This window comes from Prionailurus viverrinus, chromosome B3 (assembly GCF_022837055.1).
Source record: "Prionailurus viverrinus isolate Anna chromosome B3, UM_Priviv_1.0, whole genome shotgun sequence".
NCBI classification, from domain to species: domain Eukaryota; kingdom Metazoa; phylum Chordata; class Mammalia; order Carnivora; family Felidae; genus Prionailurus; species Prionailurus viverrinus.
In genome coordinates this window covers 47,983,809-48,001,436 of record NC_062566.1, presented here as the reverse complement: position 1 = coordinate 48,001,436, position 17,628 = coordinate 47,983,809, and the positions used below count along the sequence as shown (strand labels likewise).

Here is a 17,628-nt window from a genome sequence, read left to right as displayed (position 1 = left end):
GATGGCATGCCTGGCACCATGCTCAGGAAGTAGACCTATTGAAGTAATATAAGAACAAATGCTGACCTCTGAGGACTCAAGCAAGCTTTGAAATGATTTGAGAATGTTCTTAACCCATATGTAGGCAAGCCTAACACAAGCTACATACATGCACATGTATCTCCCTTATCGATGAGTCAGGAGCATGCAGAACAGAGAGAAAGTTGGAAGACATTACAGGGCAGAGCAAGGGATGAGGTAATGATCCAGATAAAACCACTTCAAACAATAATTATAAGCAGAACACATTGTCAGAAAAGTCTGTAAAGAATCTGTTTTGGTCTTGCAATGTGGGGCGATGGCCCCATCGAACCACAGCAAATATTTATTAATCATGCCAAGCATATGCTGGACCCTGTGAGGAATAGGAATAATAGTGGACATGGGAATAGTAATACCCTCAGTTTATCTCAGGCTTCAGTTTACACAGAATGTTTCCATGCCTCTTGTTTTAGGTTTAATGTAAAAAAAAGTCCAATTTAATTACCAATAATGAAAAGTGGCACATCCACCTTTGAATATAATTGAGTTAGACTATTGAAAGTCCTGTATTCTACAGGGATTCACATTAAGAATAATCTTTTAGGAGGAGCTCCTGGGTGTCTCAGTAAGTTGAATGTCCAACTTCAGCTCAGGTCATGATCTCACAGTTCATAATATTGAGCCCCACATCAGGCTTTCTGCTCTCAGTGCAGAGCTTGCTTCAGATCCTGTGTCTCCCTCTCCCTACCCCTCCCCGGCTTGCACACGCACTCTCTCTCTTTCTTAAAAATAAATAGACATTTAAAAAAAGAATAATCTTTTGTGGTGCCTGGGTGGCTCAGTTAAGTGGCTGAATCTTGATTTCAGCTTGGGTCATGATCTTACAGTTTGTGAGATTGAGCCCCAAGTTGGGCTCCATGCTTGGGATTCTCTCTCTCTCTCTCTCTCTCTCTCTCTCTCTCTCTCTGCCTCTCCCCCACACTCGCGCTCATTCTCTCTTTCTCTCTCTTTCTCTCAAAGTAAATAAATAAACAAAAAAAGAATAATCTCTTAAAATACTGATTTCTAATTGGTACAGTCATTTGAATGATTCCATAATTATTCCTAAATTTAGGGGTATGCCAATGAAATCATATTTATTTTAATTTCAACCATATTTATAAAATTACCTAATTTTTCAAGTAAATTGCTCTCTGGAGACTAAAGAAAAGTACTTTAAAACTTTATTCCATGATCTAAGTATGGATCTATTTGCCAATTCGATGTTTACTCATTCACTTCTGCTCTATGAGTCACTGAAAATCTTTTTTAAAAAACCATCCAAAGGATAAGATAAGTATTAACATACTCAAAAAGTCATTCCATTGCTATCATTTGTCAAGTTTATGGCCAGATTATGGAAATAGGTGAAAAAAGTGATCTCTATGATAGCTTTCACCTAAATATTCTATTATTCCCATATCTTCCTTACAGAAACCAGAAAAGGTAGCCTATTTAATTAATAAATGGCTAACTCATGTGGATGCTGTTATTTTTAAAGCAACATAAGAGGAAACAATTTGTGCCTTTTATTCAAGCCCCAAGCCATTCTGCTAACAATGTCCAAAAATAGTAAGTACAGTCTTCTCCCCTGTGAGTCAGGAAGGATGCCAGGAGCTAAGTCCAGGCACAGGAGACCTACCATCAACACAGGTTTTTTGAGGATAGCAAAGGAGTGTTTCTTCCCATATATAGAAACCATGAACCTTCTTTTTAGAATTCACCCCTAAATTATAAATAAATAAACCAAGGCTCAGAAGATGAAGTGATTCACCCATGATCCATAGCCAAAGAGTGTCAGAGCCAGGCCTTGAACCCTTGTCCCTTGACTCCTATCCAGTACTCAGTCTGAGTATTTTCTTTGGGGCATGTAAAATGTCATCAATGTACGGAAATCCTTACACTGAATGGCTCTGAGGCCCATGTTGGCATCCATGATCCCATTATCACTTACTTTGTTTTATACTGTTCAAAACTGTAATCATGTAATCTTTACAGAACTTTAAGCATATCAAACTTAGTTTTTATAAGCACTCTTTAGAAGATCTACTGTCTTTAGTATGTCCAGAATTCAATAGGTTAATTCTATTGATTTCTACAATGTTTTGTTGTTGTTGTTTTCTAATGGGGCTTTGGGGGTGGGCAGATCAGGTCAACATATCACAGTAAGGACAAATTCGTGTATAAAAAAGGGTATTTCTTTGCAGTGCTGAAAACCAGAACAGCCAGAAAAGGAGGGCTGCGTCTTGATTCTGGCCCTCTTCCCATCTGCTTCAGCATATGTTTTAAAGCTTGTGCCATATTACCTCAGCCATGAGCTATTTTTTCCAAAGGAAACTGAAATATATTTGAAAAAAATAGCCCAGCTTTCCAAAGTGGACTCTCATGGGCTTTTACTGCACACTGTGTAAATAAAAGGTTTGCTTTACAGCTCCTGACAGGAGGAAATGTAAATAGGAACCAGCTGCTTCTCTTCAAGAGCAGAGGAACACCTGATTTTATTCACCTTGTTACCAATGCTCCAGTAAACTTGTGGAGATCTCAGTACTGATGGCAGTGGTTCCCAAACTTTGCCCCACATTGGAATCACCTCAGGACCATTTTTTAAAAATGATGCTTGGTCCCTACCTCAGGATATTCTAATTTGATTCATATGAGGAGTAGCCTTGGCATCAGGATTTTTTTAATGTTTTTAAAAGTTTATTTATTAATTTTGAGAGAGAGAGAGAGAGAGAGAGAGCGTGCGAGCGAGCATAAGCAGGGAAGGGGCAGAGAGAGAGGGAGAGAGAGAGAGAATCCCAAGCAGGATTCGTGCTGTCAGTGCAGAACCAAATGCAGGGCTTGATCCCAGGAACTGTAAGATCATGATCGGCATCAAGATTTTTTAATGATTCCCTAAATGATTCTCCTGTGCAGCCAAGTTTGAGAACCACTGCCTTTCTGCCCAGTTTGGTAACAACAACAGGCACTAAATCATTCTAGTCTAAAAGGTGAATCTCACCCAGCTACACTCAGTAGAGGCTCCAGATTCATTCTGGTTCAAGACCAGGCTCTGACCGTTACTCAGCTGTGTCCCCCTGGGCATGTCACTTAATTTCCCTGAGCCTTAGTTCCTTCATGAGTAAAATTGGAACTAATAACGCTTCTTTCATAGAGCTCTGTGAAGATTAAATAACATACAGATAGAGTATGTCTAGCACATTTGTAGATATTTTAAACTGTTTCTGCTATAACTATCACTTAAATTCAGAATTCAAATAAACAATTCATTTTTGTTAAAGAAACAGAAATCTATGCCATTTATACTTTAAAAAATTGTATCTTCGGGGCACCTGGGTGGCTCAGTTGGTCAAGCATCCAACTCTTGGTTTTGGCTCAGGTCATGTTCTTGCAGTTTCATGAGTTCAAGTCAGGCCCTGTGCTGGCAGTGCAGAGCCTGCTTGGGATTCTCTCTCCCCTTCTTTCTCTGCCCCTACCCCACTGGTGCTGTCTCTGTCTCTGTCTCTCTCTCTCAAAATAAATAAATAAATACTTTAAAAATTTTTAATATATTTTCTTCTTATTATGATTTGGTTTCTATATAAGAAGACTTTGCCCATTTACCCATGTACTTTATTCAACAAATATTTATTGATAGACTATTCTGTGTCCAGCTTTATTCTAGGCATGGGAGCATATCAGCAAACAAGAAATATTTCTAAGGGGGAAGACAAAAAATAAATTTACGTAGGTTATATGATTCAGTAGAAAATGATAAGTGCTATGGATAAAAATAAAGCAGAAAGGGGGATGAGGGTGATGGGGGGGTTCTATTTTAAATTACAGAAACTGTCATAATCATATGTTATGATCTACAAGATAGTAGTTTAGTTTTTAAATGAATTGCAGTATAGTTTTCTTCAAGCTGCAGTAAACTCATTCTCTGTTATGGGTTGGTAATATCAATATAGTGGATAAAATTGCTTCTTGTGCATTTCATACTTTCTAAAAATTAATATTTTTATAGAAAATTAGTTCCTGAGCAAAAGGCAACCTAACAAGATGATGCCGAGTCCCCTTTTTCAAACTGCCTTAGGCTGGGTTCCTTCTGAAGCAGACCCTGAGAGAAGGAGTTGCGGTCTAATTTAATCGGGAGATGACCACTGGGGGCATAGATACATGAGACAGGGAAAGGAGAGAAGCCCATAGAAAGTGGTTTCACTAGTGGGCTTCAGCTGTGGGCAACTGGGGCTTCCCACTGAGGATCTCTGGGAGGCTGTATGGAATGTTCCTGAGATATAAGGAATATATCATATAAGGAGCATAAGGACATAAGGATATATCATATAGGGATATAAGGAATATATAGCATATCTGGAATAAGGGAAACATGGGGTGGGGAAGCAACAATGTCTGCTACACTATGGCCAAACCCCCAAACCTTCATTCTCCTAATTCAGAATTTTTAACACCATATTTACACAGAGACTAAGCTCAGGCTTTCCTTTTCTCAAATAAGCTTCCAATATTATGATGTATCATAAATAATATTGTGGCACGAATGCTTAACATTAAAGAACAAGACTATTTTCAAACATTCGTAAAAGTTTCAGAAGCCCTAATTACTTAATATGCTAATGACAAATTATCTATTTGTTAAAGCCCTATGAGACCCACTACTTTGATTTAAACTCTTCAGTTGCATTCTCTAGAAATAGTCTACACTAAGATTTCTTTGTTCAAAATGCCTTTTCTAACTGAATTAATTTGAAACAGAGAACAGTGTTTTTATGTTACCAAATGCAATTGACCTTCTCAACAAACAGGCAACAGACAATGAATATTCCTATATTCGCTGTACTAAAATGTTATAACATCAGCTAGGACTTTGGTCTTCCACGTGCTCTAACATTCTTAAAAACAAAGCACTGAAATCAAGACTTTTTTTTATACAGTTGACTGAAGTGAATAGGGGCTGAAAATTGTAGATCTCTTCTTTTGTCCACTTAACCCTTTTGCAAAAGATCTTCTCTGTGCTTCTTTGGGGTCCACATAACATGGAGCCCCACTGGTGAGGCAAGAGTAGGCTTACAAGATCAGGAAGAAGGATGCTCAGGAGGTCACTTAGGTAGGTAAATGCAGTAGTGGAAATTGGAACATCAGCAAATCCTAAGGCAGTGTTATTGTTCATGGACTGTAGTCAAATGCACCCAGGTTCAACCCTGGCTCTACAACTTACTAGCCATATGACCTTCAGCATATTTATCTATGTCTCGGTTTCTTCATCTGTAAAATGGGGATGAAATGGGACTGCCTTTAAAAGGTTGTTGTGAAGAGTAAAAGAGATACTGCATTTTGGAGCACAAAGCACAGCCCTTGGCACATCATAAGAACACAGGTAACTCAACCAAAAAGTCTGGGGAATAGACTAGAGGTAACAGGGCTCAAAGGGGACTCAGAATGGGTGGTTACCACACAGAGCTTTGGCAGCCATTGATTCTTGCAGAGCCCCTGGACTTCGAAGGCTTCCTTTCTTAGGCCACCCAGAATTCTCCAGACTACCTGGTCCCTTGGTGCAGACACTCTGGGCACTAGGGACCTCACCTGCTTTCAGAGATGGCTGGTTTCCTTGAGACAGAAAAAGGCTACATCAGTGTTTGTGACTGAAGATAGACTTTGCTTTTAGATAGTGCAGGTAGCAGAAGCTTGGGAAGACTAGAGTCCAAATTCTACTTCTGTTATTTCCTGTGTGGCCTCAGACAAGTTGCTTAGCCTCTCTGGGTGTTAGTTTCCTCATCTCTCAGTGGATGGTAATGCCCACTTACAGACAACAATGTACGTGAAGGGCACCACAGAGCAGGCACTTCTCTCACAACACTCGAGGCTCATGGGAGAATGTTTATATCCAGGGGAGTTTTACTAGAATGAGTTCTAAGGTTCATACCCAAACCTTGAAATGAGGCCCAGGTCATCTCTTCATCTGAGTTGTCACACGCTCCCTGCCAGATTGGGCAGAAGACTTGTATAGCAGCCTACACTAAGCCACAGATTTGGACTTCCTTAACATGACTTATTTGGTGATGGAGTCTTTTCAGGATCTGCCACTCTGATTTAATTCTTGACCTGAGAATACTCCTAACCAGTTGGAAGAACTGGAAGAACATTCCTAACCAGAAATGATGCAGTCTAAGAACTGTTCACCTATCCAGTGAACTGAATCAAAACTCTTCTCTGCCAAGACATGAGACTGCAGTTATGTGTGTGTGAATAATGGCTCCTTGACACTTACTAGCCTGCCTGGTCCTGTGTCCTGGAATCTCATCTCTACCCTTTCTCCTCAACATCCCCCACCCAAATATGCACACTATTTTGTCACGGATACCACCTCACAAGTGCTTGATGAGTCCAGCATTTATGGTTCTGAACAAGAGTATGGTCTTTAAAAAGAGATGCAGTGATATTTTATGAGTACTTGCTATGAGTTTTTTTCCCTTTTCCAGGGAAAACAGAAGCCTATTTGGAAGCCATCAGAAAAAATATTGAGTGGCTGAAGAAACACGACAAAAAAGGAAATAAAGAAGGTAAGGACTTAGTATGGTTGCAAACTGCCAACCTCACCCATTTGTCAGGGGTTCTTGTTAAATAAAGTTTCCCACAGTCAAACTGGGCTAAAGTCTCCTGTCAGAGTCCAAAAACATTCCAGGATACAGGAATAGAATCTCCATTTCTCATATTTTTCAAAGCCACCTCTTGAGCAAAGGCCTTTTCTTTTACATTTTATTATGAAATGTATCAAACAAAAGTAGAGAGAATAGTATAATGAATCCCCATGTATCCACCAACCACCTTCAATAATTATCAATATTTTGCCCTTTTCTTGGAGTATTTATTTTCATAAGTTTTTTAAGTTTATTTATTTTGAGAGAGAGAAACAGCATGAGTGGCAGAGAGAGAAAGAGAGAGAGGAAAAGGGAGAATTCCAAGCAGGTTCCACACTGTCAACATGGAACCTGCTTGGAAATCCAAAGAAATCCAAGCAATTCCAAGCAATTCCAACCCCAACAGGGGGCTCAAACTCACAAACTGTGAGATCATGACCTGATCTGAGATCAAGAGTCAGACGCTCAGCCAACTGAGACACCCAGGGCCCCCTTGGAGTATTTTCTAAAAAGGGAATTTTTTGACCACATATTAGATGGACCCTGCAATTACAAAAGCAGTCACTCACTTAAAACACAGAACAAGACTGTTCTGTTCTGAGTACCAGAGATATGCAAATGTAAGATGCAGCCTCCCCTTGCCCTCCCTGACCCCCAAGGAGCTCCCAGCACCACTAAAGCTACCACTAAAGCGTGCTCCCAGTACCACTAAAGCCTGCTCAGCGCTATCATAGACAGGTGCAGTGCTACAAAGGTGGGGGGCACATCTCCTTACAAGGATGCATAGCACTGAAAGAAAGGATTGCAGGAAAGCCTTTGTTGGAAAGCTGAGTGACGAGAGGTGGATGCAGAGGAAACACTGGGCCCAAGACATAAAAGGACGAAAGAGAGTCATGTGTTCTGGGAACTGAAGCCACCCAGTTTCCCAGGAACACTGGGTATCTGTGGGAAGGATCGGCAGCCAGAGGTGGGAGGTGGGTAGCAGCCAGATCAGGAAGGTGCTTGCGTGTCCTGCAAAGGAGGTAAGTTTTAGCCAGGGGAACCTAAATTAGGACTTAATTAGGTTAAGAACTGAGAAATCTCCCTGGCAGCAGTGTGGCTATAGATCGAAGAAATAGGACCCCAGGGGATTGGACAGAGATTGAAGGCAAAGATCTGGAGCAGAAATTATGGGGCTTAAACCAAGGCAAGGCAGAGGAAATAAAGAAGGGAGAAACTTGACAGCAATGGATACAGATGAGTCCAGTATGACTCCCAGGTGTCTGGCTGAGCAGTTGCCAAAGGATGCTTTTAAAATGAGACGAGGGGTGTTTTCCAACTTGAAAGTGCATTCAAATCACCTGCAGAGCTCTGACATGTCCTGACATCCAGGTCACATCTCAGGACCACTACAGCAGAAACTCAAAGAAAGGGATGCAGGCATCAGTATTTTTAACCCCCTCCCCATGATTCCACTGTGTAGCTAAGTTTGAGGACCACTGATATAAGAGAGCACAATGGGAGAAAGAGGTATTTTCAGTTCCTCTTTAGCCTATGGTCTTGTTAAATTCAGTGAAATGGAAATAATTATCAGCTTTTCACACATAGTTTATTTGACTCAAAATAATGTGAATTTCCAGGCTATCAGTTCCATTAAAATTCACATGAACCATATTACATCAAATCTGTCACTGATTGACAAATGAACCATTGTTTCATGTACCACTAAGGAAGAAAAGTTATAACATGCCATCAGTGACTGTAAAGACTTTTAAAAAATGGGGCGCCTGGGTGGCTCAGATGGTTAAGTGTCTGACTTTGGCTCAGGTCATGATCTCACAGTTCATGAGTTTGAGCCCTGCTTCAGGCTCTATGCTGACAACTCAGAGCCTGGAGGCTGCTTTAGATCCTGTGTCTCCCTCTCTCTCTGCCCCTTCCCTGCTCATGCTCTGTCTCTCTCAAAAATAAACAAAAAAATTTTTTTAAATATACAATAAAAAATGTTTATCTTAGAATGAGTGTAATATAGAAAGTACCAAAATGCATTCTGAAACCAATGTTAATTTGATGGTCCAACAATTTTGAATACTTATGTTATTTCTTTCACTGATTAACATGAATCACACTCCCGGTCATAACCTGCAACATCCTGCAATATAATCTTCAACTTCCAGAAATGATCAACCTAGTCAAGCATGGAACCCTGTGCTTGCATCTCCAAGGCTCTGTGAGCAAATTTCAAAATGACGGTATTGAGTTTGATGCTCCCTTCTGCCCTCAGGAAGTGAGGGTGATGTGCAGTATACCCCCCGAAGACAGAAGCAGACAGCTTTTCCTCCATTGCCTTCATATGTGCTCTGCTTGACCTAGGTCATCTCTTAAAGCCGGTGGATCTCGTTCCTAGGGTCACACAGTGGCTGCAGCTGTGTGAGCAGGAAGTCCAGTAGCTCTATTAGTTCTGACCTTCCTTAACCTCTGCTCATGCCCTTTGCTGGGCAGGGGTCTGGGTAACCTGCCTCTCCTTCCCAGAGCCAGGAAAGGGAGGTCCATGTGATGTGATGCTGAGAAGGATAATAAAACTTTATGCACCCTTAAAAAAAAAAAGTCTGTACTTTTAAAAAAATGCATCACAGCCCTTTTTTCTTTTGAGCCTAACAACCTTAAAACATATTTTTAAGATTAGCAACGTGACTACTGACTTGTGTAATCTAACAGCCAGCTAGTTTTCCTGCGGCGCAGTGAGAGCTGTCTTAACGATACAGTTTTTCCATTTCAAAAGAAAGCAAAATACTTTCCTGTTTGTCCATTCGAATCACCCAGACCTCTTCACATCTGCCCTTGAGCTGTCTTTCGTCCCACTAAAGACATTGACCCTGCAGCCAACTCAGAAAAGCCAGTATTAATTTGAGCTGGTGATAATTAAGAGGCGCCTCTTTGTGCCCTATGAGACTGGAATCAGCTTGTGAGGAATCAGCACACAAATCATATGTGCAGCTTGATTCTGTTTTGTCCTGACAGGGAAAATAAAAGCCAACAACAAAACCCAAGCACTTAATGAACATTTGTTCTACACCTGTCAGTGGCTTCACGTTCATTACTTCAAGGCCACAGGGTAGTTCAGGGCAGTGACAGACAGACCTGGGTTCAGAACCTGACTCTACCATGACCCAAGCAAGTGACTTCCCTCCTCTGTCCCATTTCTTCATCTCTGAAATGGGGATACTAATGCTTACCTCATGGAGTTTTGCGAGCAGCATATCAGATGATGGCTGTAAAGTGCCCCGGCTGCCAGTTATGTCTTTAATCTTCAAGGCGAAGCCCTAATGGGAGCAAATGCCTCTCTTGGTTGAGAGGAAACCGGCTTTATCTGAGCCTCAGCTCATTTGATATGATAAACACCTGGCACTTATAGAGATGTTCTTTATAGTTTTCCTTTCATTGGGTGCTCTGAGCTTCTGTTACCCCCTTTCCTTTCCTTTTTTTTTTCCTTTACAAACTGACAGAAGGCAGGGCTCTCTTCTAGCGGCGGCTATAGCCAAGGTGAATGGCACTGTCCTCAAGGAACTCAGCTTCAGGCAACTCAGAATCTGGGGGGAATCTCCCCAGGTACGCTGTGATGTGGAAGACCCCCATGTCCAGCCCTGAGGGATGTGTGCCATAAATTTTGGTACCCTCCATAGGATGCACTGTACATAGCCATTAAGTGGTGTTTCGGGAAAATATTGATGCTTACTGTGTAAAGTGAAAGAAGATTGTTAATAAGGTTGTATATTATACCGTGATCTTAATTCTGGGTTGAGATAGATATATTTGAAAAGCAAAATATACATACATATATTTTTTCTTTTTTTTCTTTTTGCTTATATATATAACAAAATACTAACTCTGGTTATTTATGATTAATAGAATTCAGGTTATTTAAATTTTATTTTTGTGTTTATTTTTCATTTTTTAAAAAAATGAGCATCAAGGAAGGATGTGGGTTTTAAGCTTTCAGAAAAATGCCACAGGTGTCCTCCTTACTTGAGGATCTCTTTGCTTTTGATGGGTGGTTTGATGGTTTACACAGATTTTTTGTTTAATTAGGACAGAACCACAAAGCAGTTTCTCTTTATAAAATAAAAAAGCTCTGTGCATTTTTCCTCCATGCATATAATTCAGATAGTGTGAAAATTATTGTCATTCTTTTTCTTTCTTTTTTTTTTTTTAGTATTTATTTTTGAGAGAGAGAGAGAGACAGAGCACAAGCAGGGGAGGGCAGAGAGAGAGGGAGACGCAGAATCTGAAGCAGGCTCTTGGGGCTCAAACCCACAAACTGTGAGATCATGGCCTGAGCCAAAGTCGAACCCTCAACCGACTGAGCCACTCAGGTGCCCCAATGGTAATTCTTAATTTGGAAAAAAAAAATGGGTTGTCACATCAACAGGAACTTAACCTGTATAACAATTACAGAAAATGAAAACACCTGGTTCTATTTGTAACTCTTACTACCTGTGTGACCTTGAAGGTACTTAAGCTTTAGGATATTGTCTCCCCAAGTGTGATTCCCAAACCAGCAGCAGCAATATCTCCTGGGAGCGTATTTAAAATGCAGGATCTGGACCTCTGCCTCGGACCTACTGATACAAATCTGTAAGAGCCCCCAGGTGATTGGTATAAATATTAAGTTTTCAAAGCCATGGTCTATGGGCCTGTTCTCCCCATGCTAAAATGATGGTGATACTCCCTACCTGAACACCTTGCAGGTGTGATCATGGACAACAAATGAGACAATATACATAAACACGATTTTAAACTGTAAAGACTGAAAAAATGCCAACATCTAATATGTCTTCTGATGTGAAAGACTGCGATAGAATAGTAGTTGTGTTTTTGTATAAAACGCTTCTTAGTTCATGGCAATCACTATAAGGGGATGTCTCTTTCCTATCTCTGCTCATGACACTCTGACATATTTTCCAGATTATGACCTTTCAAAGATGAGGGACTTCATCAACCAACAAGCTGATGCTTACGTGGAGAAGGGCATCCTTGATAAAGAAGAAGCCGATGCCATCAAGCGTATTTACAGCAGCCTGTAAAAATGGCAAAAGATTCAGGAGTCTTTAGACTGTTTCAGAAAACATAGCTTCAAACACTTCTAAGTCTGTGATTAAAGTAATTTGAGTCAAGGATTTTTAGAAAGTGATGAAAGTGCAGTAGTTAACCTTTTAGAAGTGGTCAAACATAGCTTTCTTGCCATAAAAACGATTTGAGAAGTAAAGTTGTATGTAAGCTGAGATTTTGTATATAGAATCCTTATTTCCTTATAGATTTACATTTTATAATCAGAGATATGCTGCTTTGGGAAGCCTGTAACAGACTGAATTTAAAACTGAAGCTTCTTCCCGCTGTGTCACATAGACACCTCCTGAAGAATTAGGGGGTTCTGTTTTCAAGGCATGCTGGGTATCAAAACACCTCATAGAATATGTCTGTTACAAGATGTCATTTCCATCACCAGTTCCCTTTTGGGAGTTAAAATAAATTAACATTTCCTCAAAGCCTATCTAGCATAAAGGATAGCTCTCTGCTTTTTGGCTGTTCCTGCTGGCTCTTTATCAGGCCCCACTGGTGCAGAAAGGAACCTGGAAAATGGGCATAGGAGTTGCTGGTTTCATCAGTAATTTCCCCCACTCTTAATATTTTCTATTAGTGAATTTTCAGACATCCACTTTATTAATAGGGATAACTGTATGCTCCCCAAGAAGAAAAATGAGGTCATAAACACTACCAAAGCAAAGTAAAAATGTATGCCAGATCTGGGTTATCTAAGCTGAATTTAATCCAGGCCAACATTTCTCAATTGAGAGCAAGAAAGCCAGGCAGTAGAACAGAAACACAGAAAACAATCATTCCCTTCTTTGTGGACCAGAGCTGGTAAATGAACTTCCCTGAGGAAAAGGTTAATGAACTTGGGGTCCCTGCATCTCCTCTCCCTCAGCTACCATCACAAACACATCCCTGGAAACACACAGTGGCCCAAGGTCCTCCTGAAATGTTAATGGGCAATGTTCCCAAACCAAAGAATGCTTTGCAAATGCATTATTCAGCATAAAGTAATAACATATTTTTCTATATATTTCAGTTGGAAATCTGAATATGATGCTCTGTGTATTAGCTGTCCCTAATCCAAATGGCCTTCTGATACTTGTCTTGAATGCTCCTGCTTGGTACCTACTTTTTGGTGAGGACGGAGGAACTTATAGGGAAATGTAAGAGGCTATTTTTCATGGGTAGGAAACCACTGCTGCTCCTCCCCCTCCTGAGTTGTAAAAATAAACAAAAACCAAAGCCTGACACACACAAAAACTAAACTCAGTATGTTCTAGACAAGCCAGTACTCACTGGTGAGCAGTAAGGGAGAGCTAAAAACAACCTATGCCCAAAATATCCTTGCCAAACACAATGAGTCAGAGCATTTTAATGTCATTTTTGATAACATGACTGCTACCTCACCTGTGTCCTATAGGGCTAAGTCCAAATGGGAAGCTTTTACATCAGAAAAAAAAAAGTCTGGCTGCAATTAAAGCATGTTATCCATTCACTTTTCTATAATTTATCTATGCGGTATATTTTAAAATGAGACATTTACTTAGGGAATGTATTGCAGTTTTCCGACACAGTGACATTCATTAGCTCCCAGCAGTAACCAAGACAAGCAGGGGATCATCAGCCTTGTTTTATAAATGAGGAAACTGGTTCACAAAAAGAACAAGGGCACAGCGTGTGCTCAAACTCTGATGGCCAAGAAGCAGTTAAAGCGTGGCCTCAAACCTGGTTCCTCAGTGGCTCAGTAGAGCTTAGGAGTGGCTCTACTCCTCCAAAGCAGTACTAAAGTACTCTGGTCCAAGACAGGTCAGCTGTGGCCACAACAAATTCAGAATTTAATTTAATGAAGGAGAGAGATGTTTTGGCCAGAAAGTGCTAAGAGAGACCTTAGGCAACGATGAAACATTCAGAAGAGTATTTCTAAGATTGTGCCCTTAATTTTAAATTTCTGCTTATATTACATCTTTTGGATAGCGTTTTTGGATTTATGTCTTTTGCGTTTCTTTCAAATTTCAGCTTATGTTAAACAACATAACTTTACATTTTTTAAAGTTCCTTTGCCTCCAGAGAGGCCTAGACCTTTTCTTACAGACATGATGGTTTCCCTTCCTTTATTTTTTTTTTAATTTTAAAAAAAATGTTTATTTTTGACAGAGAGAGAGAGACAGAGCATGAGCAGAGGAGGGGCAGAGAGAGAGGGAGACACAGAATCCGAAGCAGGCTCCAGGCTCCGAGGCATCAGCACAGAGCCCAACGTGGGGCCCGAACTCACCAGCCATGAGATCATGACCTGAGCTGAAGTCGGACGTTCAACCGACTGAGCCACCCAGGCACCCCAATTTTTTTTCTTCTTGTTTTCTCCTCTTCCAACTAACTCCTCATAGGTAGTAGCAAAGCATGATCAAGAGATCACCCTGGGGCGCCTCAGTGGCCCTGAGTGAGTCATTTGAGCATCTGACTCTTGATTTTGCCTCAGGTCATGGTTCGCACCCTGTGTTGGGCTCTGTGCAGACAGTGGACGGTGCAGAACCTGCTTGGGATAATCTCTCTCCCTCTCTCTTTTCCCCTCCCCCACACTCACACCCTCTCCCTCTCTCCCTCAAAATAAATAAACTTTAAAAGAAAAACATATCAGCCTATATCAAAAACAATAATAGCATGAGAAAAAAAAAAAAAAAAACAGAACACAAGGGATTATGTATGTTATGAACAAATTCCAGCCAAGGGCAGACAACTGCTGTTCCCATGCATGCACCTATACATCACTCTCAAGGGCTGGACCTGTGCGGTTCTGCTTCTACCAGCTCTGCTGCATTGACACCTAAGGACACCTGTTTCCTGCTTAACGGAAGACCTGGAGGAGCAAGAAAGGGAAGAGAAAATGAGGGGAAAGTCCTGTTTGCTCCACAGAAAGCAGATTCCTTTGGGGAAGTGGGGGACGGGTAAATATGGGAAATTTTTGTGGAAGCTTAAGATTTAACCTGATACTTGAATAAAAATTGAGACCAAAAAAACCCTTTAATTGTAAGTAATGTATTGCTTAAGGCTTACTGCTATAACCTGTACATATGATACAAATGAGGTAAATAAAAGCTTAATCCTCAACTCAAATGAGCACAGTGACTAAAAAACACTCTCCAAAGTGACTTCATGAAATCTAAACTAGAATTCACCAGTGTCTCAGTGCATGGTATTTTTTATTTCTCCTTCTGATCATATTCTGTGTTTAAACTATACCTCAAACAAATCAGTTCAAATATTATGAAAATGCAAAGGCTACTAATACCCATAATTGATTTGCTTTTAGATTACTGAAACTTTTTAAAAATTCCAATTATAATAATAAAAGCAATTAAAATGGAAAAGCTGTCACCATTTCAAAAATAATTTAAAAATCAATTTTATTTCTATTTGTTGAAAAAAATTACAGACTCAAATATGAAAACATAGTTTATTTTCTCATTCAGGCTTTTGTAGTTTATTCTTACAAAATAGCAGACAAAATTTGGTTCTTTATATTAATACAGAATATTGCAATACATATCGAAATATATATATATATATAGCACTTAAGTTATAAACACATAGCAAAATCAGCATCACTTAAACAGCAACCATATATTTCACATCATTAGGATTTTTCAGAAGATAAACACTGTTTTCAGCTTGAATATGTATATAGTCTTTGATGCTTTATGTTAACTAGTATTTACAAAAACTAGTCTAAAAACTACCATCACCTACAAAAGTGATGATCTTTAGGATACGATTTTGCTCTCATGCCATAATAAAGACTTAAAATCATAGAAAGCCAGAGGAAATAATCACGTCAGTGCAATTGCAGTAGGTGAAACTATTTGGTTGTGATTTAAGGATGTATATGCTTTTGAATCTTTAGTTGTTGGTTTCTTCGTGATCCAACCACCTTTTCATCCAGGTTAGATTATCGTCCCTGATCATCTAACTGTGATAGAGGGAAGCTGCGTAAGGACTTTCTTCATCTCTGAAAAAAAGTGAAAATTCAGCATAAATCAATGTTTTAAAATGATATTCAGATAACTAATACATATACTGTACTTATTATATAACTTAATATCCACTTGCCAAAGAAGTGCAGGAGTATATCAATATATAATATTTTGCATGTCTTGGATGAAATGTAAATACTCATTAGGGTAAATGCTCATTAGATGCATTTTATTGGCATCTCAGTTACTGGAATAAAGAATGGTACTTGCTTTATATTTATATTTTCTATTACATTTAAACAAAATGTATTAAATTATAAAATTATTATATTCAAATTTGTTTATAGTTTTTATATGCCACCTTTTTCTCCAAAGGGCTTGATGTGCCTACAACAAATACATATAATAAGATGAATTAGAAATAAAATATCAGGATTAAGGAAAGGAGAAGGATACAAATATATTAGCCATATGAAATACTGTACTAGTTGAACTGAAAATCAGTTTTAGTTGCAAGCTTCCTGGTAGCCAGGGCAAAAAAAGGCAAACACAATAGCTTGTGCCATTTTTTGAATCATAAAGGAAGAAGAAAACCAATTCTATAGGAGAGAGAAAGATTTTCCCTAACAAAGAATAAAGAAAAAAGCTCACATGAAAAACACCTAGTAACAAATAATGGACAAGGTATTTGACAAATTTATTGGGATCAGTATTTCGCAAGTATTCCCTAGGGCATTGCTTCCTTTGAAGGGGTAAACTAGATGTTTCTGCTTGGCTGCCATCCAGGACTGCTAGCTGGACAGTTATGCTACTAAAGCAAAGAAACAAACTTTAAAAAATATATATATATATATTTTATTTATTTTTTTAAAGAGAAGGAGTTCTCTTTAAAAAATGGAGGGGTGGAGGAGGGGGGGAGACACAGAGACAGAGACAGAGACAGACCGACAGATTGATTCTTAAGCAGGCTCCACAATCAGGGTGGAGCCTGATGCGGGGCTCAATCTCACGACCCTAGGATCCTGACCTGAGCCAAAATCAAGAGTCAGACACTTAATCAACTGAGCCACCCCACCACCCCCAAACTTTTTATAACAAGTAACAGAGCTAAAAACAAGCACATTGCAATAGATAAAGCACTATGCAGAATGCAATAGCTCTTTTTAGACCTCATATATTAAAAATGACTTTCTAGAATTAAAATACAATTTTTAAAGCAAAAGAGAAAAAAGGAAACAGAAGCAGAGAGAAAACAAAACAAAACTAAGCAAAGCAAGGACATCGTAAGAGTAATTTATTCAGCTTCTGACATTTTACCAGCATATTTTTACCTGCTCTCTTCTTTTAGTTTCTTGGCTGCCTGTGTTGACAACTTAATCTGCAAGTCTAGTCTCTGCAGGAAATCTCTAGCTGACACTTCTTCAGGTTGTACAGGCTGAACATCAGATTCTTGAGGACTGGAAGGAGAGAGGTCTTCTCCAGCTGCTGCTGGCTCTTCTTCATGAGAAAAACTGCTATCAACAGTTTCATTTTCTGGAGAATCTATTGAGTTAAGTCCATTAAACAACAAAGGCTTCTCTGATATAACTGGGATGTTCAAAGTTTTCTTCAGAAATATACAATCATTCGTAAACAGTTTATTTGCCCTTTTAATCTGCTCCATCTAAAATATGAAAAAGGAAACAGAGTTTTATGTAAATAAATCCATTAGTAGGGTTTATTATACAAGCACCTAAAAATATCTGGGCTCGTTGTGCAATGCTTTCTCTGGATTTGAGATTCTTTTTTTTTTAATGTTTTATTTATTTTTGAGAGACAGCATGAGCGTGCAAGTGGGGGAGGGGCAGAGAGAGAGAGAGGGATAGAGGATCTGAAGCCAACAGTGAGATCAT

General features: G+C 39.4%; 2 protein-coding genes across 7 annotated transcripts in view; one reads left to right on the top strand and one right to left on the bottom strand.

Moving 5' to 3' along the window:
• Positions 1–11,952, top strand: part of SCG3 (secretogranin III) — a 34,011-nt gene extending 22,059 nt beyond the window's left edge. Inside the window, exons 11-12 of the mRNA XM_047863479.1 lie at positions 6,540–6,620; positions 11,640–11,952. Coding sequence (XP_047719435.1) covers positions 6,540–6,620; positions 11,640–11,758 — 200 coding nt within the window. The 3' untranslated portion in view covers positions 11,759–11,952. The remainder of the gene's footprint in view (positions 1–6,539; positions 6,621–11,639) is intronic.
• LYSMD2 (LysM domain containing 2) overlaps positions 1–17,628 on the bottom strand; it is a 60,147-nt gene that overhangs the window by 9,205 nt on the left and 33,314 nt on the right. For 5 of the 6 annotated variants that reach the window (XM_047863484.1, XM_047863483.1, XM_047863488.1 and 2 more), the window contains 2 exons: positions 17,068–17,399; positions 15,238–15,771 (listed from right to left, as the gene is read on the bottom strand). In XM_047863484.1, the coding sequence (XP_047719440.1) occupies positions 15,729–15,771; positions 17,068–17,399 (375 nt within the window). In that variant the 3' untranslated portion in view covers positions 15,238–15,728. Of the gene's footprint in view, positions 1–4,528; positions 4,533–9,807; positions 9,816–15,237; positions 15,772–17,067; positions 17,400–17,628 lie in introns of those variants that run through there. The other variant, XR_007153120.1, reaches the window with a different exon arrangement.